Source organism: Onychomys torridus, unplaced genomic scaffold, assembly GCF_903995425.1.
Source record: "Onychomys torridus unplaced genomic scaffold, mOncTor1.1, whole genome shotgun sequence".
Lineage (NCBI taxonomy): Eukaryota > Metazoa > Chordata > Mammalia > Rodentia > Cricetidae > Onychomys > Onychomys torridus.
In genome coordinates, this window is record NW_023412870.1 from 1763775 (window position 1) to 1791458 (window position 27684).

Below are 27684 nucleotides of genomic sequence, written 5' to 3' on the forward strand. Positions count from 1 at the left end.
TTTGTGAAGTTTCTTGGCATGCCACTCACTTTATGTGGATGAAGGGAGCACAGTTTGGCGGACATACAGATGGGGTACATGAATATGAGCCTGGGGACCTGAGATAGTGTGATCCATGCATGAGGATGGCTGTTGATCTTGCCCACTGAGCCGGGTCACTCACCATCCTGCCTCTGGTACAGTGGAGCAGGATCCTCAAGTTCAGAGGATGTGTGGAGTCAACAGAGGGAAAAAAGGAGGAAATGGACATGATCTGAGGTGAATAGGATGGCTGCCAGCGTGCTTATTGAAAAAAGAATATACCTTTTCAACTCTATTGTTGCACGTAGGATTAAATAAGAGAAAGGAGGCATGTGAGCTGGGGTGTGGCTTGAGATCAGGGGTTAAGGAAGCATTGACCTTGACAATAGGCACCAGTCACTTGTTAATGGAAGGGCCACATTTCCTCTTGCTAGAGATAAGAATTTGCCTCCATTTCCAGCAAGCAGGAACTTTCTTCACGCCCCTGAGGAAATGGGGACTTGTCTAAATGCCTGACCTTGGAAAAAGGATTTTCTTTGGGGATCAGACACTCCATTATAGAATATTGCAGTTTCTTGTATTGGCTTAGTTTATCCAATAGCTAAAGCTTAACAGTGAGCAAAGACAAATACTAGAGTGAACCTAAGTAGATGTTAGGAATTTATAAAATCTTGATTATCAAATATTAAGTATGTTACTTATCTAAACTTTCTAGCAGCATACTGTTAACTTGTATGAGAGTAGGCAGAGTTATCATGCTATATGGTTCCACCATGGAAGGGATTTTTTCCTAAGAATTATTTTGTTTAAAGAGGCTGATGAGGAACCTGCCTGACTCCATTTTGAAGGCAAGAGCTTATTGTATTTTTAAATAAGTTTCTATTTACTGTGAGAATTGAGTTTCTCTCTGTTTCCTTGAACCTGGCCTTCAACTAAGCTGTAACCTTGACTTGTTTTGAGAATCCTCCCTGACCCTCCCTGACCCCTCCTAATCACTTGGTGGGTGATCACATGATACTTTTTAAGTTTTGGGTTTTGTTTTTTGTTTTTTTGTTTGTTTTTTTTTTTTGTTTGTTTGTTTTTATTTCCTTATTGCTTTATCTCTCTTCTGTAAAACTACTCCTGATTTTACTCCTTAAAAGAAGCCCAAGAAGTGGAATTGGGGCTGCTCTCTTTAACCCAATTTAGGAGGCAGTCACTGGCCAGCTCTTGGGTACACGCCAATAAAAATCAAGCTTGCTTCAAATTTGGTCTAACTGTGGTAGTGGTTTTATTCTCACTGTTGGGATTAACATTACCATTGTACACATTTTCATCCTTCACCAAAGCCTGCACAAAATTTCCCAGAGGGAAAGGTGTAATAGTGAGCATCATTAAAAATGAAAGTAAAGGGGTGCTGGAGAATTGTGATCTACAAAGTTGACATGCTGGGACTTTGTCAAGCAGCAATGGTCACCCTGTGGTCCATGCCAGGGACTGACCCATGTAGGATTGCTTCTGGCTTCTCCTTTCCTACTGACTTCAAGAGCTTGCATTCTGACTTTGTTTTCTGCAACTGGCATCTGACTGTGTCTAAGTTGTGGTGGGATTGTGTTCCCTACAATATTGTGCACCCTAATAAATTTATCTGGGGTCCGAGAACAGACAGCCACTAGAACAAAGCCAAAAATGGTGGCTAGAAAATGGGAAGAGCAAGCCATAGCAGAAGTTGGGCGGTGGGTGGTGCACGCCTTTAATCCCAGCACTTGGGAAGCAGAGCTAGCCGGATCTCTGAGTTCAAGGCCACTTTAGAAACAGCTAGGCTTGGTGACACACGCCTTTAATCCCAGAAAGCGAGCCTTTCATCCCAGGGAGTGGGGGCAGAAAGAGAAAATTATATAAAGCGTGAAGACCAGAAACTAGATTTGGCTGGTTAAGCTTTTAGGCTTTGGAGCAGCACAGTTCAGCTGAGATCCATTCTGGATGAGGACTCAGAGGCATCCAGCCTGAGGAAACAAGACCAGCTGAGGTACTGTCGAGGTGAGGTAGCTGTGGCTTGTTCTGCTTTTCTGATCTTCCAGCATTCACCCCAATAACTGGCCTCAGGTTTGATTTTTATTAATAAGAACCTTTAAGATTCATACTACACTAAGTGGCTGTCAGCACAGTGTGTAAAAGTGAGGAACTCAGTCCAGCCCTAGGCTCTGAGCCTGCTAGTCACACTGTCCTACGTCTTTTCCCCACTTCTCTTCCCTTTTACAGTAGAAGCAAGGCTGGGTCCCCTCCATCCCTAGCTGTACTTGACTTTCACTGAGTTACAGCTTCATACTTCCTGCTTGAAGGAAGGATGTGGTTTTGCACTTTGTTGCCTTTGTAGGTGATTAATTAGTATACAAAGATGGCTAAAGCATGTAGAAAATATATAGGCTGAGAACCTTACAGAATTTGTGCTTTCTGAGGTAGGTCAGTTGTCTGTGGTGTCAGACCGTGGTGGCTCTGTGTGGCCAAGTGTGGTCAGGAATATGCTCATCTGTGACTGAGGACAACTGGGCTTTCACATTGTTACTTCTGATCTGTGTCATCTGCACAAATCCTCAGGCCCTGTCCTTTCAGTAAATCTGTTCTACCAAGACTTGAGATATCAAGAACTTATACAGGTGTAGGGCTTTGTCCAGTATCTCCACCAGCCCACAGTTCCTCCCTCATTGCCAGCTCTGGTGGCTTTAACCAGGAGGTGTTTTATTTTCCCCAGCGGGGACAATGCCTGTGATTCCCCACACTTTTACAATAGCTTTAAAACGTGAAGCCCTAAAGGGTTTGCTTTGTAATGGGAGAAGTGCAGAGGCTAGATACTTGTCCAGTTATCCAGACCATGATTTTATGTAGCAAGACAGCCTGTTCAAACTAGAGTGTAGTGTTCAGATCTATCATGGTTTTTGGTTTGTTTGTTTCAATCAATTCCTTTAATAGGACCTGGAAAATATAGACAGGGTGCCTGAAAATAATCACTTTTAATTACAATATTGCTTTTTCGGAAAAAAATTATCAAACATAGCACCACATAAGGGCATTTTGGTCAGTGAGGAACCACCTACAGAACAGTGGTCCCTGGTCCATCTTATTTTGTACAAGTGCACCCCCTTGTTTTCATTTCATGATCCTATGAGAATTAGACCTGTTTGTTATACTCTGTACAGGTGTGTTAGACAGCTTTTGTTTCATTTCATTTCATTTCACTTTGTTTTGTTGCCAACTTGACATAAGTTAGAGTCTTTCTGGGGTAAGTGAACCTTAATTGAGAAAAATGTTCCCATAATATTGGCCTGTTGGCAAGCCTGTGGGGCATTTTCTAGACGTTGCAGAGCCCACCCTGTTGCGGGTTTTGGTAGGTGGTCCTGGGATGTATAAGAAAACAAACTGGGTAAGCCATGAGGCAAAGCCAATGAGCAGCATTCATTCTTCCATGGTCGTCCCTTCATTTTCTGCCTCCAAGTTCTTCCCTTGAGTTCCTTCCCTAAATTCCCTTCATGAAAAGAACTACAACTATAAGCTGAAATAAACCCTTTCCTTCCCAAGTAGGTCTCAGTTATGATGTTTTATCACTACAATAGAAAGCAAATGAAGAAAACAGGTCTGAAGTCAGACTCCTCTGAGTGTCTCCTGCCTCTGACAGTGGCAGGAAATATGCTGTGTGGTCCCACACAGCCTTTGGAGGCCCCTCACCGCAGGAGTCTCTATAGCATGTCACCATAGTTGTTAGGGTCAAAACTTGATGTCTGACAGCCCTGAAGACCTAGGCTTGGCCGTCATCCATAATAAGCCAACTGAAGACACAAATACAGTGAAAAGAACTTGGGTCTCACTGGAAAGGTAAGCTGTTGTGTGGAGGCGAGTCTGACTGTAATGGCAGGGCCCGGATAGCATGCTCTAAAGAATGTACATGGCTGTGACATGGGCACAAAAGGGTGCTTTCCCTGAGGGTACTGTGAGTTTACCTACCCTAGTCACAGATGCAGCACCCCGAGGAACCTGAGCTCCTCCTGGACTGTAAACGGCAAGGCAGCTCAGATCCTCAGGCACCAAGAGAGGTGGATGTTTTGGCATACCAGCTGAATGAAGATTTACCTGTAGAGGAGGTGCATGGAGATGCTCCACACACCACTGAGCACTGGGTATGAGATGTTTCTACTCACAGGTAAGAGGAGCCTTGAGGAAATTCCTCCATTTTCTCTCACACTGGGGCTCATGTCTCCTAAGGAGGAAGGATGTTGAGATCACCTTGAAGACTGGTTCCATCCTGCATCAAAGGGGGTGAGGGCTCCAGGGTTTTCTGATTCAGCATGAGAGAAGAACTCTCCAGAGGTTTGCTCTTCCCAGAAGAAAGTTCAAAATCTGTCTACCAATGAGCAGTTTCCTTCAGTCTGAAGACTAACCTCTCTAGGGCCTGATCTCTACCTTTGTCGTTCTGGATCTGCTGTGGTGGAGTCTCTCAGATCCCACCCAGTCAGAAGCAGAAGTCTGTTTTTCCTAGAGGGAGACCCAGAGTCTCCTGCTCTGCGCTGGCTTATGAGGATTCAGAAACTTTCCGAGGAATAGATTGTTTAGGTCATGAATTTAGGCTGCAGTGTAGAGGTTGTGTCCTCCTCTATCCCAGATACCCTACTCATTCCAGTGATGACCACAAGCTGAAACCCCAGGAAGAATGTCAAATGTCCAAATTTCCCATTTCTTCTCCCCAGACTCCCCACAACATATAAGAACCATCAATCAGGTCAGACCTGAAGGGAATGTCACACTGAAATGCTAGGTCCTGGGCTTCCACCTGCTGAGATCACCCTGACCTGGAAGAGGAAGTGGAACAATGATACCCTGGACACAGAGATGGTGGACACCACCAGGCCTGCAGGGTATGGAATCTTGTGGAAGTAGGCAACTGAGTGCCTTCTGGGGAGGAGGAATGTTGTGGGATATCTGTAAACTGTGTGAAGATGTATTGCTATGATAGGTGTAATAAAAAGCTGAATGGCCAATAGTTAGGCAGGAGTTATACATGGGACTTCCGGCAGAGACTGAACTCCAGGAAGAAGAAAGGCAGAGTCGCCAGCCAGATGCAGAGGAAGCAGGAAGTATGAGATGGAAGAGAAGCAATGCCATGTGGCAGAACATAGATTGATATAAACAGGTTAATTTAAGTTATAAGAGCTAGTTGAGACAAGCCTAAGCTAAAGGCCAAGCTTTCATAATTAATAATAAGCTTCCATGTCATTATTTGCAGACTGGTGGTCCCAACAAAATATGTACTACTACAAATGGTACCCAACGTCCAGCAGGTAAATCTACACAGGGCCTGAAAAGGCTGGGGGAAAACGGTACAAGTAGGCTAGGTGCTCATGGCATACACAGGCACAGTTCTTTTAGGAGACCCTGCTATCTGTTAGTTATTTAGGCAGCGCTCTTACCCCGCGAGGAACACGTCCCGAACACGACATCCACAGAAGAGCTGTTTATTAATATAGGATAGGAAGGGACAGACGTGACAGGCCTGTGTGAAGCACACACATGAGTGAGGAGAGGAGAGGAAAGAAGAGGAGAGAGACCTGTGCAAAATGGTGCCGGCTTTTTAAAGAGTGAGCCACGCATGTGTACAGGGCCGCATGTGGCTACTCCACGCATGCGTGTAGATTACATGGCCGTGTGCGCTTTACGCAACCATGTAAAGCCACGGAGTCTTAGCCACATGAGATGTTCTGACCTGGAAATGGCTATTTTGAACCGGAAATAATTAGGCGGTCCGCTGGGCAAGCCCAACTGTGTGGACATGTTGTGATTTTCTATCACTACGGAGCACTTGGATGGGGTTTATGAGCAGCGGGCTGTGCACTACTTGGTAGCGGGAGATTAAGTAGAAATGCCTACTGCAGCATGGACCCAGATACTTCCCAAGCTAGGGCAGATAGACCAGCTCCAGGCCATGGCCCACAGGCGTGGGGCTCCACTCTCACCAAACCGAAGTGGGTGGAGCCATTTGGAGGGAGGGCTTAGCTGCCACCTAGCAGTTTAAGGTTTGGTTCATGCATCAAAGACCACTGCAAGTGTGCAGCTGCAGGTGCTTAGAAAGTCAGGTCCCGACTGTTTAGGGGTGGGGGGACCCAAAACAGATTGACCACACAGCTGCCATGACAGGCTTAGAGGCCCAGACACAGCTTCTGGCAGGCAACACCTGGACCCAAGAAAAGCCATAAGCTGACCCCACCCAGTGGGGCCTGCGTCTAAGGGGATATACCTGACATTCCAAACCTATACCCTATTCCCTATACCCCTAAGCAAAGGCAGCCACTCAGGGTCCTGAACCCTGGAAATCTCCTCACCCAACCTCTGCCTGGGCTCAGGGCTCTCTGCTCTTACTGCTGCATTGAACAGATCCAAACTCTGAGCTGGAAAATAAAGTCTCTTTGCTTTTACATACTGGATTTGGTCTTTTGGGGGTCCCTGCAATCTGGGCATAACAACCAGGGGGGAGAAAAAAACCTCTAAACTGTATGCTTAAAAATGTGCTTAGATGGGCATAAACAGTTGTAAAAATAAATAAATACATAAATAGTTTAAAAATAAAGACCTCTTCCCAAAGGTCAAGTATGTTCAGGCTGACAGTAAGTACTGTGGGGTCTGATCCTTGAGATTTGGGCAGAGCAGCAGGCAGGAGTCCATGGAGGAGCTCAGGATTTATACCATTATACCCCCACCCCAGCCCACTCCCTTAGTCCCATCTCCTGTCAGATTTGATCAGGTCATGTTTTGCTTTTTCCCAGGCAAGACCAATGCTAGGACACAGAGGCTCAAAACTATAAAGATGTGACCCTGCAGGGCCTGTGGGACAGTAATCCTGATTTTCAGGGCTGAGACAGTTTGAGCATGCTATGGGCTCCTCTGAGTGTCACCACTCACAGACACTGGCGTGGATTCATTGCTTGTTTATTGTTTTGGGGTTTTGTTGTTCTTTTTTTACATGATGGGACAGAGCCTGGTGTTGGACTGAACCATAGAGGATTTGTTCTGGTTCTCCCTTCCCCACTGTTCCTTCAAGAGCTCCTGGCTTTTCATTCTGCAGTTGGCATCAGACTCTGAGTATCTGTCTCCCATCAGCACAATGTCCAGCCCAGAGCACTGAGCTCTCCCTACAATGAGCCTCTGTTTCTCAGCCATCCCTCTCTTTCAGCAGAGGCTAGCTTAGAAATCTCCATCATTTACTGAACTTTAGATTTCACTGAACTACAGTGAACTCCATACTTCCTTCTTGAAAGGAAGGATGTGTATATGGTTTTTGCAGTTTCTTGCCAGGGTGGATGATTGATTCATGTACTAAAAATGAGTAAAGTCTATAGAGAAAATGACGTTCAATAACCTTATAGAATCTGTGTTTGCTGCACTAAATGCATTGCCTTTGGAGACAATACGGCGGCAGTGTGAAACCGAGTGCATCATAAATAGAGAAGGAGAGAGAGAGCTGTGCAGGATACAAAGTCTGAGTACAGTCTCTCCTGCTTGCTACTTGTAGCCTTGATGCCCTTGGTATTCCTTCCTGGGTTCCTAGATATCTGCTGCATCCCTGCACAATCCTTTGCAGTTTCACATCACCGAAGATGTGATGTGGCAGTCCACATCACCAGGCACACTAGTCCATACTAGGCAGTCTCTCATGGGTTGGGTCTCACACTCTAGCCATGCCCTTGGCAGTCTGAATACTGACCTGGCCTCTGTGAGACCTTCCTGACGTGCACACACTTGGCACCTGTGTGAATGGTCTGTGCAGACTCTGGTTCTGACCAGATTTCTACCACACTGAATTCTACATGGTCTGATTCAAAGTTTCTACCTTACTGTGTATGGGAACCCTGCCAGGTTTCAGTACATACTCCCATGCACGGACTCTGACTGTCCCAAGGGTGTTGTTACTGGAGGGTCTGAGGCTAAACAGCCACCAGCTCAGCAGAAGTCTTCAGAAAAACAGCACTTGGATACTGCTCTAGTTGGGGACTGAGGGGAGATAGTTTTCCAGGATCCCTCCTGCTATGGATGCTTGCAACTTTTGCCTCCCTTGTGCCTCTCTCCCACCTTAAAATATCTGTTACTGAGAGAGCAATGGATATTCCCAGGGGCCTTCTGTCTTTCCCATAGCTCTGGTGCCTTCTACTAGAAGAACAAAGCCCACCCACCAACGCCTCCTTCATGAACTCAGGACTTCTTCCTTCTGTTTTGTTAGGTTTCCTTTTATATTTTGCTGATAAGATACAGGATTCTAGCCATCACTCACTACTTCTGATAGTTTTTAATCCAAATCACCCCGGCTAATTCCTGGCAGATTTTTCACGTGTTCCTGTGTGTTCCAGCCCAGAGTTAGACTGTCCTCAGTACTGCATACGTCTGGTGTCCCTCTCCTTTGCGTGTTGTGTTCCCTGTCTCTGACAGCAGCAGGGGGTGTTTCTGTCATTGTTCCACATGAAGGCACCTGAACACAAGACTCTTCGTGGTATTGTCAACAGAATTCTTTGGGGTCAAAACCTGGTTTCTGACAGCCCTAATAAGCTAGTCTTAACCACCCATTTACAATAAGCCTTTGTGTGTGTGTGTGTGTGTGTGTGTGTGTGTGTGTGTGTGTGTGTTTGTAGCTGAGGATCGAACCCAGGGCCTTGTGCTTGCTAGGCAAGCACTCTACCACTGAGCTAAATCCCCAACCCCTACAATAAGCCTATTGAAGGGTTAAGAACAGAGTAAAGCAAAGAAAGGAAATTTGGGGACAGGGAAGAGGAACTAAGAGGTCAGACACACACACACACACACTTGCTACCCACCAAGTTGATCTTTAGGATCATGATGTGAGGTTTAATTTAAGTACATGCAGGACTTTTCCCCTGTTCTGTTCTATAATGCTTCCTATATTTCTTTGCTAATAAGCTAGAGATTTCTGGCCATCACTCATCTCTTCTGATATGTTGTCCAACTTTCTCTAGTTCATTATCTGGAGATTCTATCAGACTGCATGTGTTTCCTCCTCCATCATAGGTCTTCACACTCTTGAACTCCTGATCCCCTTGCCTCATCTCCGAAGTGCTGGCTTTACTTGGGTGTGGCATGACACTTAGCTCATCTGAGACACTCTAAAGCATGTCTATTTATCCTTGTCTATAAAAGATTACAGTAACTTATCAGATGAGATTTGTAGACAGGAAGTGTAAAATTACTATGTGAATTTTTGTTTTTGTTCTTTCAAAAAAAGAATCTAGCTCAGAAAGGCCTTGCATTCCTCTGCTTCCCAGGTGCTGGGAAAACCACATGCCCCATCCTGCCCTGCTGCATTAGAAGGATTCTGTTAATACACTATTAGAAAAAAAAAAAATTTTTTTTTTTTTTTTTGGTTTTTCAAGACAGGGTTTCTCTGTGTAGCTTTGCACATTTCCTGGGACTCACTTGGTAGCCCAGGCTGGCCTCAAACTCACAGAGATCCACCGAGTGCTGGGATTAAAGGCGTGCACCACCACAGCCAGGCAAAAATATTTTTAATACAAACAATAAAATAAAACAATACCTGAGTTTGCTTTTATTAATAAGAACTTTTAAGATTCCTGCTACATTTGGCGCCCAACATTCGTGGTACGAATTCATGAAAAAGCCTCGCCTGTGGCCTTGAAGGCTCCAGCTCAGACCTGTGCTGTGGATATCGCTCAATGTAAATAAAGTTTTGATTGGCCAGTGGCCAGACAGGAAGTATAGGCGGGACAAGAGAAAAGAAAATTCTGGGAAGTAGAAGACTGGAGAGAGACATCACCAGCCGCCGCCATGAAAAGCAACATGTAAAGACACTGGTAAGCCACAAGCCATGTGACAAAGTATAGACTAACAGAAATGGGTTAATTTAAGATAGAAGAAACAGATAACAAGAAGCCTGCCACGGCCATACAGTTTGTAAACAATATAAGTTTCTGTATGCTTTCTTGGTTGAGTCTGAGCGACTATGGGACTGGCGGGTAAGAGAGATTTGTCCTGACTGTGGGCCAGGCAGGAAAACTCTAACTACAAATGGCGCCCAATGTGGGGCAAAAGTTTCCACCTAAAACCTGAGAAAAAAGATTCTAAGACAGAGCTAAAAACAGCTTCCTAATTGTCTCTCTCAAGTTAATGGCAGCCTGCCGGTTTGAGCTACTATGGCGGGTTCCTGGCGGGTTCCTGGCGTGTACGTCTGACCTGCAGTGTAGCAGGAATGAGGAATCTACAAGCAGCACTTTGCTCTGCTGCATGATGGATTTAGCCTTTGCCAGTTAAAAGAAAAGATTTCTAGGCTATGCACTGCTTTGATAGAACTGCTTCTGATAGTTGATCGTACACATGGCTCCAGACCCAGAGCTGGCAGTAAACTGTACCACCGCCATGTTGGAAAGCTGAGGTGGGCGGAGCCAGCAGCCACAGCAGCGTTTCAGTCTTACAAAGATGGATATTACACAGAAAATCTGGTTTGTCTTGTCTTTGGGATTTTTAACTACAGAAAAAGATTTGATCGTAAAAGCTGTTAAGTTAAACAAATATGTAAATTTTAAAGGTACCTTGACTTTGAAATTTGGATATAAGGATATGTTGCTTTGGAAAGGAGTCTCTGCTTTTGTTTCCACAGAAAGCCAGAGGCTATGGATTTGTTCCAGATTAAGATACATCAGGTTTGATCAGCCAAGACCACCTGAAAGGTCTCCAATGACACCATGGCCCAGATGATCCAACATCCAGATCGGTTTCAAGGCAACTGGCTCAGAGGTTCACCCTAATGGACTACTCCATAATCCTAAAATTTTCTTTGTGTCCCCATAAGATGCAGCACCCCACTCCAACAGAAAGTAGTAAGAAAAACTACGCCCACATTCCCAAAATTATCAAGCTGGCTTTGGAGATGGAATTGGCTCACTCCTTCTCTAAACCCAGACATATTGCTAAAAGAAAAGGTTAAGAGATTCTTATGTCCCAAATCAGAAGAGCCCTCTGGTGTGGGACAGAGAAAAACCAATATTTTTCTTTAAAGTAGATTGATTATAAACACGATCTCTTTCTAAAGAAGAAAAGGGGATATGATATAGATATAATAGGATAAAAGGGTAGATTAGGGAACTTACTTCTAAAGAGCAACAACTTGTTTAAAATGTTTTACATTGGTATAGACTTTAGTCTATTGATACAAACTTAAAGTTAATTTTGTTATACTATGTGTATATTTCTACTCTTGTTTAAGGTATTATGTTTGTACAGCTCATTTTAAATTGAAATGGATAATTAAAAATAGATTGATAATTAGTCATCTATGATAATCGTACTCGTAGCCATGTTAGTTAAGTCTTCTAGGTATACATAGAGATATTTCAGACAGATAGGTAATCTTCAAATACTTCAAAGACCTACAGAATATGGCATTTAAAATACTTTTAAAATTTAGACTTTCTGGACAGTGAGACATGTCTGCTCCTGGCAGCACCAATTTACTTCAGAGAGGAGGATGGGCATAAAGACACTTCATATGAAATTTATCTTCACCTTGGCAAAGATAGCCATTTGGGCAAGAAACTGTTCTTGCCTGGACTGCTTGATCAACTGGACATGCAGGACCCATAAAAAGGTGACCACTAAACTTTGCTTGACAAAATGGTCCTTCAGGTTCCTGCTTCACAGAGGAAACTGCCAGACATTCTACAGGACACTGAGAGAAGTGACCGAGAGACTGAGAGACTCTGTGGGCTGAAGACAAATGCCCCAACATTACAAAGGAACATTAGGTGACTGTCCAGGCTGCCAGCTGTCTCTGTCTACCCTGCAAGACTCCCGAAAGTAGCTTACATCCTTCTCCCGGTTCTCAGGTAATATTATATCCTTCTGAGGTCTTTGATGTGGTTAAAGACTAGATAGTTATAATTTCCTCAATTATGATAAAAGATAAGTTAGATATAAAACCTTAGACTCATAAATATAAAATAGATAGGATGTCTTCTTTAATATTGTAACTGTAATTCTTGCTTGATAATTGTTTTGTTATATGTAATTATACTATGTAAAAGTTAAAACCTTCCTAAAAAAAAAAAAAAGAAAAGGGGAAGTGCTGTGGATATCGCTCTGTGTAAATAAAGTTCTGATTGGCCAGTGGCCAGACAGGAAGTATAGGCGGGACAAGAGAAAAGAAAATTCTGGGAAGTAGAAGACTGGAGAGAGACATCACCAGCCGCCGCCATGAAAAGCAACATGTAAAGACACTGGTAAGCCACAAGCCATGTGACAAAGTATAGACTAACAGAAATGGGTTAATTTAAGATAGAAGAAACAGATAACAAGAAGCCTGCCACGGCCATACAGTTTGTAAACAATATAAGTTTCTGTATGCTTTCTTGGTTGAGTCTGAGCGACTATGGGACTGGCGGGTAAGAGAGATTTGTCCTGACTATGAGCCAGGCAGGAAAACTCTAACTACAGACCTGAGCTACATTCCGCCAGTTGTGACACACACCGGTAGGATTTACTGAAGAAGGCAGAGGCAGGAGGATCCCGAGTTTGAGGCCAACCTAGGAGAAGCTTCAGCCAGGGCCAAGCCACAAACATGTAGGCAGTGGCTGCTGCTCCGAGTTGCAGGCTTCTTCTCATCGTGTTGGTGACTGTGTTGATGCTGCTACCTGGGACAAAGGGTTTACCGCTACTTGTTCAGAGAAGAATTGCCAGGACCATCGTGTTTGGAAAAGTTTGGCAAGACAAATGGTGGGGAGAAATTGCTGTGAAGATGTTCTCTTCTAGAGAAGAACATTCATGGTCCCAAGAAACAGACATTTATCAGACTGTGTTTGCTCCAAACCACAGAGGAGGAGGCACAAATAAATAAACAAACAAACAAACAAACAAATAAATAAATAAATAAACAAACAAACAAACAAGCAAATAAATAAATAAATAAATAAATAAATAAATAAATAAATATCTAAAGGGAACCATGACCACGCCTAACAGAGACTTTGAAATCTTCAAGGACTTGAAATAAGCCCTGCATTTTCCCATTGTGCAGAGACTGGACAAATAAATGATACAGCTAACTCTCTTAGGACTTGACAATTAACCCAAAAGATTTTCTTTTCAGGATTCCCCTAAAGATGTCTTCACCCCCAGAAAGCAGGAAGTAATTTTAAGAAAACGACACCCATATTCCCAAGAGGTGCGGTGGGTGTGTTTTGATCGTTCAATGGCTTATGGATAATTGTTAATGGTCAGGAAAAAACTGAACAAGGAGATTATATTCAGAGGTTTTGTTTGAAAAAAAGAAAAAGGAAAAAGAGAATATAGATATGAAGTAGATATGAATTTACTCTGAGAAAAAACGATAAAGAATAATAGGATAAATGGGTAGATCACTGAATCTACTGTAAAAAGAAAAAGGGGAAGATATAAAAATGACAAAAGGTAGACTACTGGATCTATTATGAAAAGAAAAAAGATAGAATATAGATATGATAAGATAAAAAGGTAAATTATTAAATCTACATTTAGAAAGGAACTACTTGTTTTAAATAGAATAAGTAATGAAAATTTCTTTGTCTAAGTTTATCAAATGTTACTGGACTGGACATTGTTAATATATATAATGGAGTTTTTATCTGAATCTGTCAAATGTTAATGGACTAGACATTGTTAATGTAATTCTTGACTGTATATATTGTATATACTTATTGGATAGTTTTTCTTGTATTAGTTATAAACTTTTTTAAATTTTAGACAAAAAGGGGAAATGTGGTGGTATTGTGTTCCCCAAAATATTGTGCACCCTAATAAACTTATCTGGGGTCAGAGACAGAACAGCCACAATATTAAACATAGAGGATAGGCAGAGGTAGCACACACCTTTAATCCTAGCATTTCAGAGGCAGAAATCCATCTGTTCAAGGATACAGCCAAGCATGGTGACTCATGCCTTTAATCCCAGAGAGTGAGGGTAGAAAACAGAAAGGTATATAAGGTGTGAGGACCAGAAACTAGAAGCATTTGGCTGGTTAAGCTTTTAGGCTTTGGAGCATCAGTTCAGCTGAGATTCATTCTGAATGAGGACACAGAGGATTCCAGACTGAGGAAACAGGTTCAGCTGAGGAACTGGCGAGGTGATGTAGATGTGGCTTGTTCTGCTTCTCTGATCTTCCAGCATTCACCCCAATACCTGGCCTCAGGTTTGATTTTATTAATATGACCTGTTAAGATTCATGCTACAGTTTGGAAGTGTAATAGCCTCATGTTCATGGAATCCATGCCAATTTAATAGAATCAAAGAGAAATTAGAATTCCATAGACTCACATACTTAAATATGACCACATTCTCAACAATGACCTAACCATATCCCTCTAGATTAGCAGTTCTCAACCTGTGGATCAAGAGCCCTTTGACAAATTTCTACCTCCAAAAATATTTATATTGCAATTTATAACAATAGCAAAATTACAGTTATGAATTAACAAGGAAAATAGTTTTATGGTGGGGGGCACTATAATGCGATGAACTGTATTAAAGGGTCACAGCATTAGGAAGGTTGAGAACCACTGCTCTAGATGATCCACTGACTAACTTTTGCCAGTAGCAGTGGGAAGGTCATAAATAAGAGATCAGAAAACAGGTTCTCACTAGGGACTCTCCAAAACCTTGTCCCAAGCCCCCTAATGGAAAACTTTACCTCCAGCCAAGTCGACCAGCATCCCCAGGCCTGAACTCAGATGCATCACTGGAAATGACGTGAACAGAGGTTCTTGCTAACTTCACAGAACTGTGCACCAGCTAATCCAGACTCTCTTCATTCACATGGAGTGGATCTTGTTCCAGAAAGCTGAAAATAAAAACTGCCTAACTAGACAACTGTTTCTTAAAATGTTGCACCTGCATCCGCTGCCACATCACAGCTGGCCGAGCTCTTCTTCCTGCCCTCTCTGCACTCTTTGCAATATAGTTAGAGGTGTATTGTCTTGTTCTAAAAGTATAAAAGTCAATTCATCACCCACCAACCTCTTCCCCAGTTGACTCCAACAAAGATAAAAAATCTAAGCTCTCAATTTAACATTAGTGATTTGAGCACTTAAAGTTCCCAAAGCTTTCTATGAAATGTGTGGCCATATTAAAGACTGAGTTTTTGATAACTTGAGTTCTAGGTCATCCTGGTCTACATAGCCACCTCCAGGCCAGCCAGGGCTACTAAGACCCTGTCTCAAAAGAAAACTAAAATTATTTGGAGATGTTAAGGAAAATATTTCTGCTGAGCCTGGAGTGAGGTCTCAGCTGTGAAGAGCCCTTGCTGCTCCTGCAGAGGACCTGAGTTGATTTCCCAGCACTGGAGCCTGGCAGTCCACAGGTTCCTGAAACTCCAGCTCCAGGGTTTCCCAGTTCCTCTTCTAGGTCTCAGGGGTTCACACTCCTTGCATACACACAGAGACACACAAAAATACATAAAATAAATCCAAATCTTAAAATTGTTACTCCTACACTATGTCTGTGAAACTGCATGTCTCTGCCACTCAAATAAAACAAAACTGTTAAAAAAAAGGAGACACAAAATCCACACGATCTGTAGTGGGAAAGATGAAGATAAGGACTCCCAGAAGTGTTAAATATCCAAATAGATCTTCTCACCGCATCATTTCATTTGGGAAAACAGTTCTTTCTCTTTTTATTCTGCTTACATGAAATTAGCTATTAATATCTACACTGAATCAGATGTAGATATATTAGTTTCTAACATGGTAAATATGGATTGATATAACCCACAGGAGCACAATCATTATTGAAGCGTGTAGAGATTTTCATAACAAAACTCAGGGATGTTGTGACCAGGACAGGGATCAGGGTAAGGCAACTTGTGTTCAGACATTGATCCCAGGATACCAGGCCACAGAACTGGGTCCAAAGTGGGAAAGCAAGGCCCTAGATATTTATTTTCCAAAAGTTCATCTCTCCATGACCCATCCCACCAGATCTACGTCACCACCTTTGGGAATTCTTAGAGAAGCCAGTCTGCCTCCTCTACATCAGAGTTACAAAGTGGGGAGATACCAGTCCTGTCTGAGACACCACTCATCTCCAAGGATGAGGACACCTCGACCCTACGCCCTCTTGCTCCTGCTGGTGGCCTTGACACTGACCCAGAACTGTGTAGGTGGGTGTGGGGCCTGGAGGGAAATGGCCTTTTGGGGGAGCAGAGTGCAGCACTGGGAATCCCTGTCTCTGCATCTCCTCCATCGCCTAACCAGACTGTCCCTGCTTCCCCCAGCTGGACGACCCGGGCCCCTCTCCCTTCACCACCCCAGCTCTGCTCCCTCCCCAGCCCACCAACCTGCCCTGGGTCCAGACAGAAAGGTCAGGATCTCAATGTGAATCATCCCCAGGCTCACACTGGCTGCAGCTTTTGGACACCTTGGTTTATGGGCCGGACATCTGGGAGCCCCGATTCATCCATGTCTGCTATGTGGACACCACACAGTTTAAGGGATTCGACAGCAACGCAGCGACCGCAAGGATGCAACCGCGGGCTCCGTGGATGGAGCAGGAGCCGCCTGAGTATTGGGAGAAAGAAACAGAGGAAGCCTTGCACAAGTCACAGAATGACCGAAAGTTTCTTCGGGTCCTGATGAAGTACTACAAACACAGTAAAGACGGTGAGTGATCCCAGATCTAAGGTCAGACCCCTCCATGCCCTCATGGTCCTGCCCAATTCGCTCCAGGTCCCCAGGTCCGAGATTAAGCCACACAGGGACTATGACCTGATAGGGGGTTAGTTTGGGACAAAATCCCAGGAGGGAAGAAGCAGCAGTGACTGGTAGCTGAATGGGGGTGGGGCAGAATATCACACCCTACAGAAGGCGCTTGGCTGCAACGTGGATAATAACGGGAGCTTCCTGGGCGGTCACTATCGGTTCACCTACTATGGCCACGATTACATCACCTTGAATGAGGACCTGAGCTCTTGGACTGCAGAAGGCAAGGCAGCTCAACTCATAGTGCAAAGCTGGAAGGAGGACGGTATGGCAGCGAACTGGAAGACTTACCTGCAGGGGGAGTGTGTGGAAATACTTCGCAGATGCCTGGACCTTGGGAAGGAGACATTGCTGCGCTCTGGTAAGAGAGGTAGCCATTTGCCAACTCCTTCTGAGATTAGAATTCCTGTCTCCTGAGGCCTCCTTCTTAGCAGGGAGCAGCTGGAATACTTTACACTGTCTTGCATCAAAGGGGGAAAGAATGCTCCTGAGTTTCCTGGCTCAACATGAGAGAGAAAGAAACTCTCCAGAGGATTCACCCTTCTCCCAGGATAGTCCAGTGTGTCAATTAAGCAACAGTTCCCTTCCATATCTGCATTGTGAATCATGGCCTCTCTCAGACCTGTTCACTATCCATGCATAATGGCATTGGATGTCTGACTCCAGGGTTGCTGAGTCTCTCAGATCCTGCTCAGTCAGAACCAGAAGTCTATTTACCTAGAGGGAGATTCAGAATCTCCTGCTCTATGCTGGCTCGTGATCTTTCTGAAATTTCCCAAGGATTACATCATCCAGATCCTGAGTTTAGGCTGCTGTGTGGAAGTCTGCTCCCCTCCCTTATCCACCTCTCCCATCCTTTCCTGGGATGCTCAGTCACACAAGCACTGCTCAACGCCCAGGAGGAATGCAAAATGCCTGAATTTTGTTCCCCTCAGACCCTCCTCAAACATATGTGACCCATCAAGTAAGACCTGGAGGGAATGTCACCCTGAGGTGCTGGGCCTTGGGCTTCTACCCGGCTGAGATCACCCTGACCTGGCAGAGGGATGGGAACAACCACACCCATGATGTGGAGCTGGGAGAGACCAGGCCTGCAGGGGATGGAACCTTCCAGAAGTGGTCAGCTGTGGTGGTTCTCTCTGGAGAGGAGCTGAGATACACATGCCATGTGAACCATGAAGGGTTACCTGAGCCCCTCACTCTGAGATGGGGTAAGGAGTGGGTGTGAATGAGTACGGTTGTCAGGGGAAGTGTGAGCCCTTTAGAACCAGAGCAGAATCAGGGTTGAGAGCCAGAGTCAGAGAGTCCTCACTCTTCCTTCCTCTCCCTCATCAGAGCCTCCTCAGCCAATCATCTTCCTCATGGCAATTCTTATTGGCTTGGTTTTTGGAGCTTTGGTTATAGGAGCCGTGATGATTTTTCTGATATGGAAGAAATAAAGGTAAGCAAGGGGCGGGGTTTGAGTTCCTATCTCCCTAGTGATTTCAAGCCCAAGCTGTAAATGTACCCTGCCCCATAAGAGGAAGGAGGTATCCACACACCTCTGTGCTGACTAACTCTATTGTAAAGCATAAAGGAAATAGTGGATAGACTCTCCATCCTCTTGATGGAGACTTGATTCTGATCCCCCCCAGACAGATGTCACAGAAAAGGTCCCTACTGAGAACAAACCTACAGAAGGCCAATTGGTCTTCTTTATGTACAGTCTTCTTTTGTGTTTCCTCTTCCTTCCACAGAGCTGAGGTCACAGTTCTAGAAACTTCCCTGGGGTTTAGACTAGAAATTTCCTCCCTCTCTTGTGACTTTACTGCTTCCTGGTCTCTCCGTGGTTGATTCTTCCCACAGGTGGGAAAGAGGCGTCTGTAATTTGGCTGCCAATAATTAAGTGGAAGGTGGTTCCTGAGACCCTTGTAAGGGTAGACAGATGGCCACTGGGAGGGAGGGGGCTCACACATTTCTCTCTTGGCCCTGTTGCTGTGGGCTCTTGACAGGTCTTATTCTGTACTGCCCTAGCCAAGAACAGTGCTCAGGGATCTGATGCATCTCTCCCAGGAGGATAGGAAGTATTCAGAGAAATCATTGCTGAGCAGTGGTGACTCTCTATACTGATCTTTTTTTTTCGTCAGTATGGTTGCCTGTTCAGTATCACAATCTTCACTCAGAATTTGTTCTTATTTTCTTCTGTAGTATGAGACACCTACCTTGTGTGACTTCAAAAGCTCCTGACTTTTCTTTCTGCCACTGGCATCTAACTGTGTCCAGTGTCTGTCTCCTGTCAGCATGGCATAAGGAAGTGAGTTCAGCCCAGACCTGAGCATGACTCCTCTCCATACTGACATGTGTGCCTTCCCCAGTCATCTCTCCTGATCTAGGACAGGCAGGCCTTGGGAAACTTCCATTAGAGACTGAACTTTAGTTTCCAATGAGCTATATATTTATTCTTCTTTCTTGAAATGAAGGACGTGGATATTTTGGTAATTTTGTTCAGTAAACTCTTCCCATGGTTTGCTTAATGGGTAAACACCACCAGAGCACAAAGACTGAGACAGTAGCTCAGCCTTGCGAAGCTGGAATCCATCTTTCAATCTTCTCTGTCCTTCTCCATGTGCCTCCCTTTCTTTTCATGTTTAAATCTGTTAATGCCTCCTCCTAATAAACTTGAACTTTGCTTCATAATGGTAGTTCTTAAATTCTTTTTTTTCTCAAGTTAAGAAACTTATCAAAAAAAGAAAAAAGAAAAAGAAACTTATCTTCGCCTGAATAGAGGTCTCTGAACAAAACTCCCTGGCTGCTACACATGCAGCATGAAGCTGTCTCTACCCTACATCCAACTGCTACTGCCATTGTTCCTGCCGGTGACCAAGGACTCCCTGAAGCAGGGTTGGCCACTGAGCTGCTCCACTCTGCTCTTTTGATTTGCATGTTACCTATGTTCCTTCACGTTCACTAGCCAAAGACCAACATAGTTTTTTTTTTAATTTTTATGGGTGTTTTACCTGCATGTGTGCCTGTCTGTGCACCACTTGCATGCCTAGTATCCATGGATGCCAGAAGAGGGCCGTAGGTCCCCTGGAACTGGGGTTACAGACAGCTGTGAAATCTTACGGAGCTATTAAGAACCAAACACAGGTCCTCTGGAATCAAACCCAGTGCTCTTAACTGCTGAGGCTTCTGTACATACATTAAACCTACATAGTGTTTAATGACCACTCCTGTGCCAAAGATCCCGTAGAGCCATCCATACCCCATTCTTGGGTCAGATGGAACAACACATCGATTTCCAGGAAGACATCCACTTGTGCCCTGAGTCACACCTTTTGCCTCAAGACCTTCCAAGACTAAACTGAGGCGAACTGGCTCTGAAGTGATATGCAGAGGAGAAAATCTTTTTTTTTTTTTTCAAGACAGGGTTTCTCTGTAGCTTTGGAGTCTGTCCTGGACTAGCTCTGGAGACCAGGCTGGCCTCGAACTCACAGAGATCCACCTGTCTCTGCCTCCCGAGTGCTGGATTAAAGGCGTGCCCCACCACCCCCCGGCTGAGATAACCTTTTTAAGCAGAACATTCTGGATTCAAAATATGGTAAGAATTGCTGATTCTTGAGCTGGAGGGATGTCTCAGTGATTAAGAACATTGATGACTCTTCTAGAGGACTGGGTTCAATTCCCAGCACCCACATAGTAGCTAACAACCCTCAGGCACTGAACACATGTGGTGCAAAGACATGCATGCAGGCAAAACACCCATATACATAAAATGAAAAATTGTTCAAAATAATTGCTCATTCTATGCATGACTTGCTCCAGTGCCTTAATTCTCTTTCTTATTTTTAAGAGATTTACATATTTAATGTGTGTGAGTGTTTTGCTTGCATGAATGTCTGCATATTATGTGAGTGTTTGGTGTCCCCAAAAGGTCAGAAAGAGCATCAGATCTCCATGTGGTTGTTGGGAATCAAACTCAGATCTTCTGCAGGAGTAACAAGTGCATTTAACAACTGAGCCATGTTATATTACCCTAGTTGTTCTATTACCAATAAAAACTCAGGAGTCAGATATTGGGGTGAAAACCCGATAAATCAAAGAAGTGGTGGAGGAGGAGCAACCTGCTGACCTTCTCTCCACACTTTCCAGACCAAAAATGGTCTGACAAAAAGCCCATGAATCTCCATATCCCTCTCTACTCCTTCCTGTGCCTTTTTATCCGTATCCTCGCTCCTCCATAGTATCTATGATGGTTGTGAGCCACCATGTGGTTGCTGGGAATTGAACTCAGCACCTCTGGAAGAGCAGCCACTGCTCCTAACCTCTGAGCCATCTCTCCAGCCCTCTATGACTAATTCTTAACAACTAGTAGCTGACTCTGCCCCGATTCAAGGTTAACTTTATTAGTACAGTCTCTGGGTGTCTCATGGTGTGATCAAATATCCCACATTTCTCCCCTTTTTTCTAAATAAAAAGGGAAGGTTTTGACTCTAACATAGTAAAACTATATACAATAAGAACAATTATCAGGTAAGAATTACACTCCCAGTATCTAGTGTGTTTGTATTTGGCAAATCTAGAGAAAATGCTCCATTATCCTATCTTGTGGTGTACATCCTACCAGCTATGTTGGTCTTGCAGCACATAGGCCCATAGCCAAGCAAGAACGATGATGGCAGTCCTCCCCCAGTAGCCTAATGCTCTGGTGCAAATCCAGGGTCTTGAGAATATCAGAAAAACACTCTGAACACTCCGCTACTGGAGCAGGTCTCCAGATATATATTCACTTGTGAGATGTAATATTGAGAGATAAATGTAATTTCTCCTCCTTGGAACAAAGCCTAATAGAAGGTATGGAAAATGGCTTAGTTCAATGTAAATCTCAAATGCTGCTTTCTCTCTAAACCCACTCTAGATTGAAGTCTGTGTCTTACTGCAAACTAGAGTGAAATTACAGTAACTGTAAACATTTCAGGAGGTTTATATGCACATATGTGTACATTATTGGCAATCGCTTTATTTAAGGTAATATACAGATTTGCACATGAAGCTGGCCACACAGCCAGAAACAGAATCAACACTCCTTCTTCACTTCAAATCCAAGGTAGAATTCATGAACCCTGTCGAAATAAATATTAATACATTTTTATTTTACTGTGGTGTCAAAGATGAGTATCCACAATTATCTGATAACAGCATTAAAATATTCTGCCTACATATTTGGGTAAGGCAAGCTGTTTGCTTCATATTCTTCAACAAGAATACCAAGGTTAAGTGCAAAGTGTATATGAAAATCCATCATTCTTCTACTGGAACAGATGAGGAGAAAGACTTGCCAACTTGTGAAGTGCAAAGACCCACACTTCAGACTGTTCATTTGGAAAACGAGTATTTCTCGTAAGATTTTATTTTGTCAACACAATGGATTTGTTAGTATTCTGAATCAATGGAATACATTAAAAAGGCTTTAGTTTCTAATATTATTTACACATATAACTCACAAAAACATGTTTTCCTTGGAGAAACTCACTAAATCCTAAGACCCCTTGGAGATCCTGAGACCAGAAAGTCTGAGAACAGCGGACCAAGACAACTCTTGACCTGGATGGAGTCAGAGAGAATATGAGGAAAGCTCTTGGGGCTGGAAGAGGGGGAGGAAGGATAAAGGCCCAGGTCCCTCCCTGATCAGGATGTCAGGTGGCTAGAAACCCAGCCCTGGAGATGTCCCCTCTCCTAAAAGTTTCACTTCCTGGTCTCCCAAACGGAGACAGATTCTTCTGCCTAGACACTTATGACGCTATGGTATTTCCCACTCCCATTGGGTGCCTGGTTTCTGCAGAAGCCAGTACGAGTTCCGGGTTCCAAAAAAATAAACGCGCAGAGCTCAAATGCTCCCCAGATCTCTATCTCTGGGCGATGGCGCCGAGCGCGCTGCTCCTGCTGCTGGCGGCCGCCCTGGCCCCGACCCGGACCCGCGCGGGTGAGTGCGGGGTCGGAGGGACACGACCCTGCGGGGAGGGCGGGGGCGGCCCCGCGTCGCCGGGCCAGACCCTCCTGCTTCCTATCCGGACCCCGCTCCCCTCTGGGCCCGCACAAAAGCTCCGGATCCTGGGAGGAAGGTGGAGCCGCCGTCAGCTTCTTGCTTCCTCCAGGCTCACACTCGCTGCGTTATTTCGGCACTGCCATGACCCAGCCGGGACACAGGGAACCGCGGTTCATCGCCTTCGGGTTCGTGGACGACACGCGCTTTGTGTGGTTCGACAGCGATGCGATGACCCCTAGGGAGGAGCCGCGGGCGCCGTGGATGGAGGAGAAGCGGCCAGAGTACTGGGAGCGGCAGACTCGGATCGCTAAGGCGAACGCGCAGATTTTCCGTAAGAATCTGAGGACCCTGCTGCGGTACTACAACCAGAGCGAAGCAGGTGAGTGACCCCTCTATGGGCCACTTGGCCCTGTGTGGCTTGGATAGCCCCCAAATAATGGACCCGGCTCATAAACCCAAGGCTACTGCCGGGCGCATCTCCTCAGAGCTAGAGAAATTCACCCGTCTATGGGGAAGACTGTCAACCGCTTGTGGGCCTCCAAGGGGCGGGCCTAAGAGTAGCGGGCGGGGTCAGACCTCTGGGCCTTATTACTTTTGCCTTCCAGGGTACCACACCATCCAGTCCATGCGTGGCTGCTATATGGGCAGTGATGGGCGCTTCCTCAGCGGGTACTACAGGACAGCTTATGATGGCGCCGACCACATCTCTCTGAACGAGGACCTCCACTCTTGGACTGCTGCAAACAAGGTAGCTCTGCTTACCCAGCGCGAATATGAGGCAAGGAATGAGGCAGAGCGCCACAGGGCCTACCTGAAAGTTACATGCATGGAGTGGCTCCGCAGCCATCTGGAGAAGGGGAAGGAGTTGCTGCAACGTGCAGGTATTGAGTGGCAGCAAACACCTGGGTCCCTGTGTAGACCTCCCTGCGTGGACACCTCCCTCCCTTCTGGTCTAGTCTGGGTGAATCCTCTTGGGTTCTCTCTGGACAATTAAAGAAGCCCTGTCTTGCTCCCCGGAATGGGAGAAGTCCGTTGCTGCAGTAACTGACCAATGCGCAGTTTGCACCAACCCTTCAGCGGCCTTGGACATTATTTGGAGATTCACTTTGTTTTCTGCCCCATTCTTTGGAAACTTGTTCACGTTTTTCTGAGTCACCCAGCCTCCCCTCAGGTCAGAACCCAATGTCTCTTTCAGGGACTTGGGGCCTCTTACCCTGGGCTGGCTCAAACTGATTCTAGCATTTTCCAAGGTAGAGGGAATCCTAGAAGCCTGGGTTTTATGCCTCCTTTCCCACCTCAAGTGTTCTGTCCATTCTCAGGATGGTCACATGAGCCCACTATTTCAGTGAAGGTAATAGTCTCTGAACCTCTAAATTCTCAGATCCCCCAAAGACACATGTGACCCATCATCCCAGACCTGAAGGTGACATCACCCTGAGGTGCTGGGCCCTGGGCTTCTACCCTGCTGAGATCTCTGTGACCTGGCACAGGGATGGGGAGGAACAGACCCAGGACATGGAACTTGTGGAGACCAGGCCTTCTGGGGATGGAACCTTCCAGAAGTGGGCAGCTGTGGTGGTGCCTTCTGGAGAGGAGCAGAGATACACGTGCCATGTGCAGCATGAAGGGCTGTCTGAGCCCCTGACCCTGAGATGGGGTAAGGAGGGGTAGGCTGTCAAGGAAAACAGGAACCCTCGAGACCCTGAGTAGAGCCAAGGCCCCTCACTTTCCTTTCACTTCCAGCTCCACCTCTTCAGCACATAAACCCCATCATGGGAGTCTCTGCTGGCCTGGTTCTCCTTGGAGCTGTGGTCATTGCTGTGATGTGGAGAAAGTTACCAAGGAGGAGAGGTGAGAAGATTGGGGTCTGTTTTTTATTGTGAATGTACATGCTATCAGTGTGTTCATGTGTGCCATGGTTTGTGTAACAAATGACAACTTTGTAGAGTTAGTCCTCTATTCTATGTTTATGTGGGTTCTGGAGATCAAATCCAGGTCAACAGGCTTGCATAGGAAAGACCTTTACCCACTGAGCCATCTGTGGTCTGTTCTTGAGGGAATTAAAAGCCCATTCGTTTTGCAGTCTTACTAAAGGGAACACCACTTTCCCAGTCCTGTGTGCTAACAGTGTTTTGTAAACCATGTAAAAATAAGGAAGTATCTATTACCAAGGTGACTATGGCCCCGGAGACCTGGCTCCTAGCACCTACAGGTCAGAGATCCCTCTGGAGACACTGACCTACAAGAGGGCAGTTGGTCCTCTTGCACAAATCCCTTCCTCTTAATTTATCCAGCCTGTGGTCCTGTGGTCTGCATGAGGTTCAAGATACCTCCCCATGTCCCAGTATTTGCTGGTTCCTTCAGGCTGTCATGGCCCCGCTGCCTCCATGACCTCTCACAACACAAGTTTTGTTTTCTACAAGCAGAAATGGCAGCTGTATTCAGGCCACCTATAAGTTTGGAAGGGCTAGCCCTGAGACCCTTATGGTAGACAGGAGCCCTTAATTCCAACCCCCCATCTCCTGTGGGCATTTAAGGCTCCTAAATTCTAAGACACAGAAGAAGCTGAACTCAGAGACAAGCGTGGCAGGGGCAGGACCATGCTGTAGGTTTCTGGGTCTGGAATGCAGGTGGGCAAATATGCAGTGGGCTATTCCACACCACTACTCAGTGACCTGCATTTCCATGAATTTTCCTCTACAGCATGACACTGTGGAACACAGCCGTACAAAGGTGAACACACACACAACACACACTGTCATGAAGAACTCCTGACTTCTTTCTGCAATTGGCATCTGACATATGTCCATGTGTGAGCTCCTGTCAGCAAAATGTGAGTCTGTTTAGGCAAAATGGGATTAGCATTCTCCATCCCTGCCTATTGAGAAGAGCATCTAGATATGACTGAATTCTTACCCAGGGTTGGTTGATGATTCAGTGTACAGCAAGTTGCTTCAAACTTGGGAGAGGAAATAAAACTTGAACATTCCAGAATCTACCTCTGCTGTATGGGTCTGTTTCAGGTTGGGAGAGAAGACCAAGGATCGAAGGGGCTGTGCCCGGATGGTACTCAGCCCACTGTAGACTTATCTGGGTCTTTGCTTCTCTAGCTTTCTCCCCGCTGAACCTTTGATCACAGGGACCCAGCTATGGCCCTGGGCCTTACCCTACATGTTAGGACTATACACAGTGAAGGCTGCATGTGGCAGCACAGCCTAGCATCAGGCCTGATTTCAACCTTCAGCCGCCAATTTACATCTTTTGTTTGTTTGTTTGGTTTGGTTTTTTGAGACAGGGTTTCTCCATGTAGTTTTTTTGGTGCACGTCCTGGATCTCGCTCTGTAGACCAGGCTGGCCTTGAACTCACAGAGATCACAGCCTTGAACTCACAGCCTCCTCTGCTGGGATTAAAGGAGTATGCCACCGCCACCCAGCTTACTTATGTGTTTCTTATTCCTGTCTAAGACTTGTCTCATTCCTCCTAGATCCTTTTTCTAGCAGCAGGGGTTTGGTCAGGCACTGCCTCACAGGCCTGAGAAAGCCCTGTAGTCTCCAGGCACAAACTTCCATGTAGGCTCACTTCTTAGCTTCCTCCAGGACTTTCCAGTGAACTCTTCTTTCATCTGGCGTGAGTTCCTGTGCCATTCTTCTGTCTACTCAGCTCTCTCCCTGCCCCTTAGCCCAAGCAATCTTAACAATGACTCATATGCAGACTTAAGAATTTATTAAACAGAGCCTAACTTAGATTTTTCCTTGGTTGGGAAATATGACCATTAACAACCTTCTAAACCGTGTACTTCTGTTGCTGCAGGGTGCAGGAAGGCTGGGGTAATAGGGATGAGGAAGTCTGAACACCTGTTAACAGCCTGGGGCCATGAGTTGCACAGCACTTGCTCTGAGGCCCCATGTGAAAGGTTGGTGTAGTGCTCTACCCATCACTGAACGACACAGGCATCTCTCACACTGCTGAGCTTTCACTCTATTGCATGCCACAGATACCGTTTTTGTTTTTACAACTCCTGCATCAAGCAAGCCAATTAAAGCCACTTTTTCAATAGCACATGCTCACTTCAATTTCTCTGTGTCACATTCTGGTAACTGGCATTTTATTGCTGGATGTAGTGGCACATGCCTTTAATCCCAGCACTCAGGAGGCAGAGGCAGGCAGATCTCTGTGAGTTTGAAGCCAGCCTGGTCTTCAGAGTGAGTTCCAGGACAGCCTGGACTATTACATGGAGAAACCCTGTCTTGAAAAAAATTAAATAAATAAAATAAAACTTTGGATTGTATTATTACATAAGTCATGACAACCTGTAATCTGTAATCTTTGCTGTTAATACCAAATTTGCATTAGCATACCACAAACTGTGCCCATATAAGACAGCACACTCATTCAGTATGTCTCCTGATGCTCCACTGACTGGCCATTCCCCATTTCACTTCCCATGGGCTTTTCCTATTCCCAGAGACATAATACTAAAATTACCAACCAACCCTACTATGGTCTCTAAGTGCTTAAGTGAAAGGAATTGCCCTCGCTCTTTTTAACCATAAGCTACCTGAGGAAGCTATACGAGAAGAAATGTTGCAAGCTGGTACCGGCAAACTGCAAGGCCTCTCTAGTTAGCCCAGTTGTGAACATGAAGGAAAGTTCCCGAAGAACAAAAATAGCTACTTCGCTGTACACATGAGTGCTAAGAAAATGAAATGGCCTTGCTGATGTGGAAAAGTTGTATGGTTGGGGTAGGAGATTACATCAACCACAGCATTCCCCGAAGCCAAAGCCTAATGCAGAACAAGACCCTAACCACAATTCTGAGAGATGTTTGAAGACAGCAAAGGTTGGCTCCCAAGGCTTAAAGGCAGAA

The 27684-nt window shown here is 45.2% G+C and overlaps 2 protein-coding genes across 3 annotated transcripts; both read left to right on the plus strand.

The window, feature by feature from the left end:
- The first annotated feature begins 16116 nt into the window (after positions 1 to 16116).
- Positions 16117 to 18230, plus strand: LOC118575996 (patr class I histocompatibility antigen, A-2 alpha chain-like). The gene is made up of 5 exons (XM_036176374.1): positions 16117 to 16193; positions 16423 to 16692; positions 16877 to 17152; positions 17727 to 18002; positions 18127 to 18230. Exons 1-5 carry the CDS (start codon positions 16124 to 16126, stop codon positions 18228 to 18230), a joined length of 996 nt encoding a protein of 331 aa, XP_036032267.1. The 5' UTR covers positions 16117 to 16123.
- A 4372-nt stretch (positions 18231 to 22602) lies between these two features.
- LOC118575987 (saoe class I histocompatibility antigen, A alpha chain-like) lies at positions 22603 to 25814 on the plus strand. 2 transcript variants are annotated; one of them, XM_036176366.1, is made up of 6 exons: positions 22603 to 22753; positions 22926 to 23195; positions 23422 to 23697; positions 24198 to 24473; positions 24560 to 24667; positions 25520 to 25814. In XM_036176366.1, exons 1-6 carry the CDS (start codon positions 22690 to 22692, stop codon positions 25522 to 25524), a joined length of 999 nt encoding a protein of 332 aa, XP_036032259.1. In that variant the 5' UTR covers positions 22603 to 22689; the 3' UTR covers positions 25525 to 25814. The 2 variants fall into 2 exon arrangements, with proteins under 2 accessions (XP_036032259.1, XP_036032260.1); XM_036176367.1 differs by lacking the exon at positions 24198 to 24473.
- Positions 25815 to 27684: the final 1870 nt, after the last annotated feature.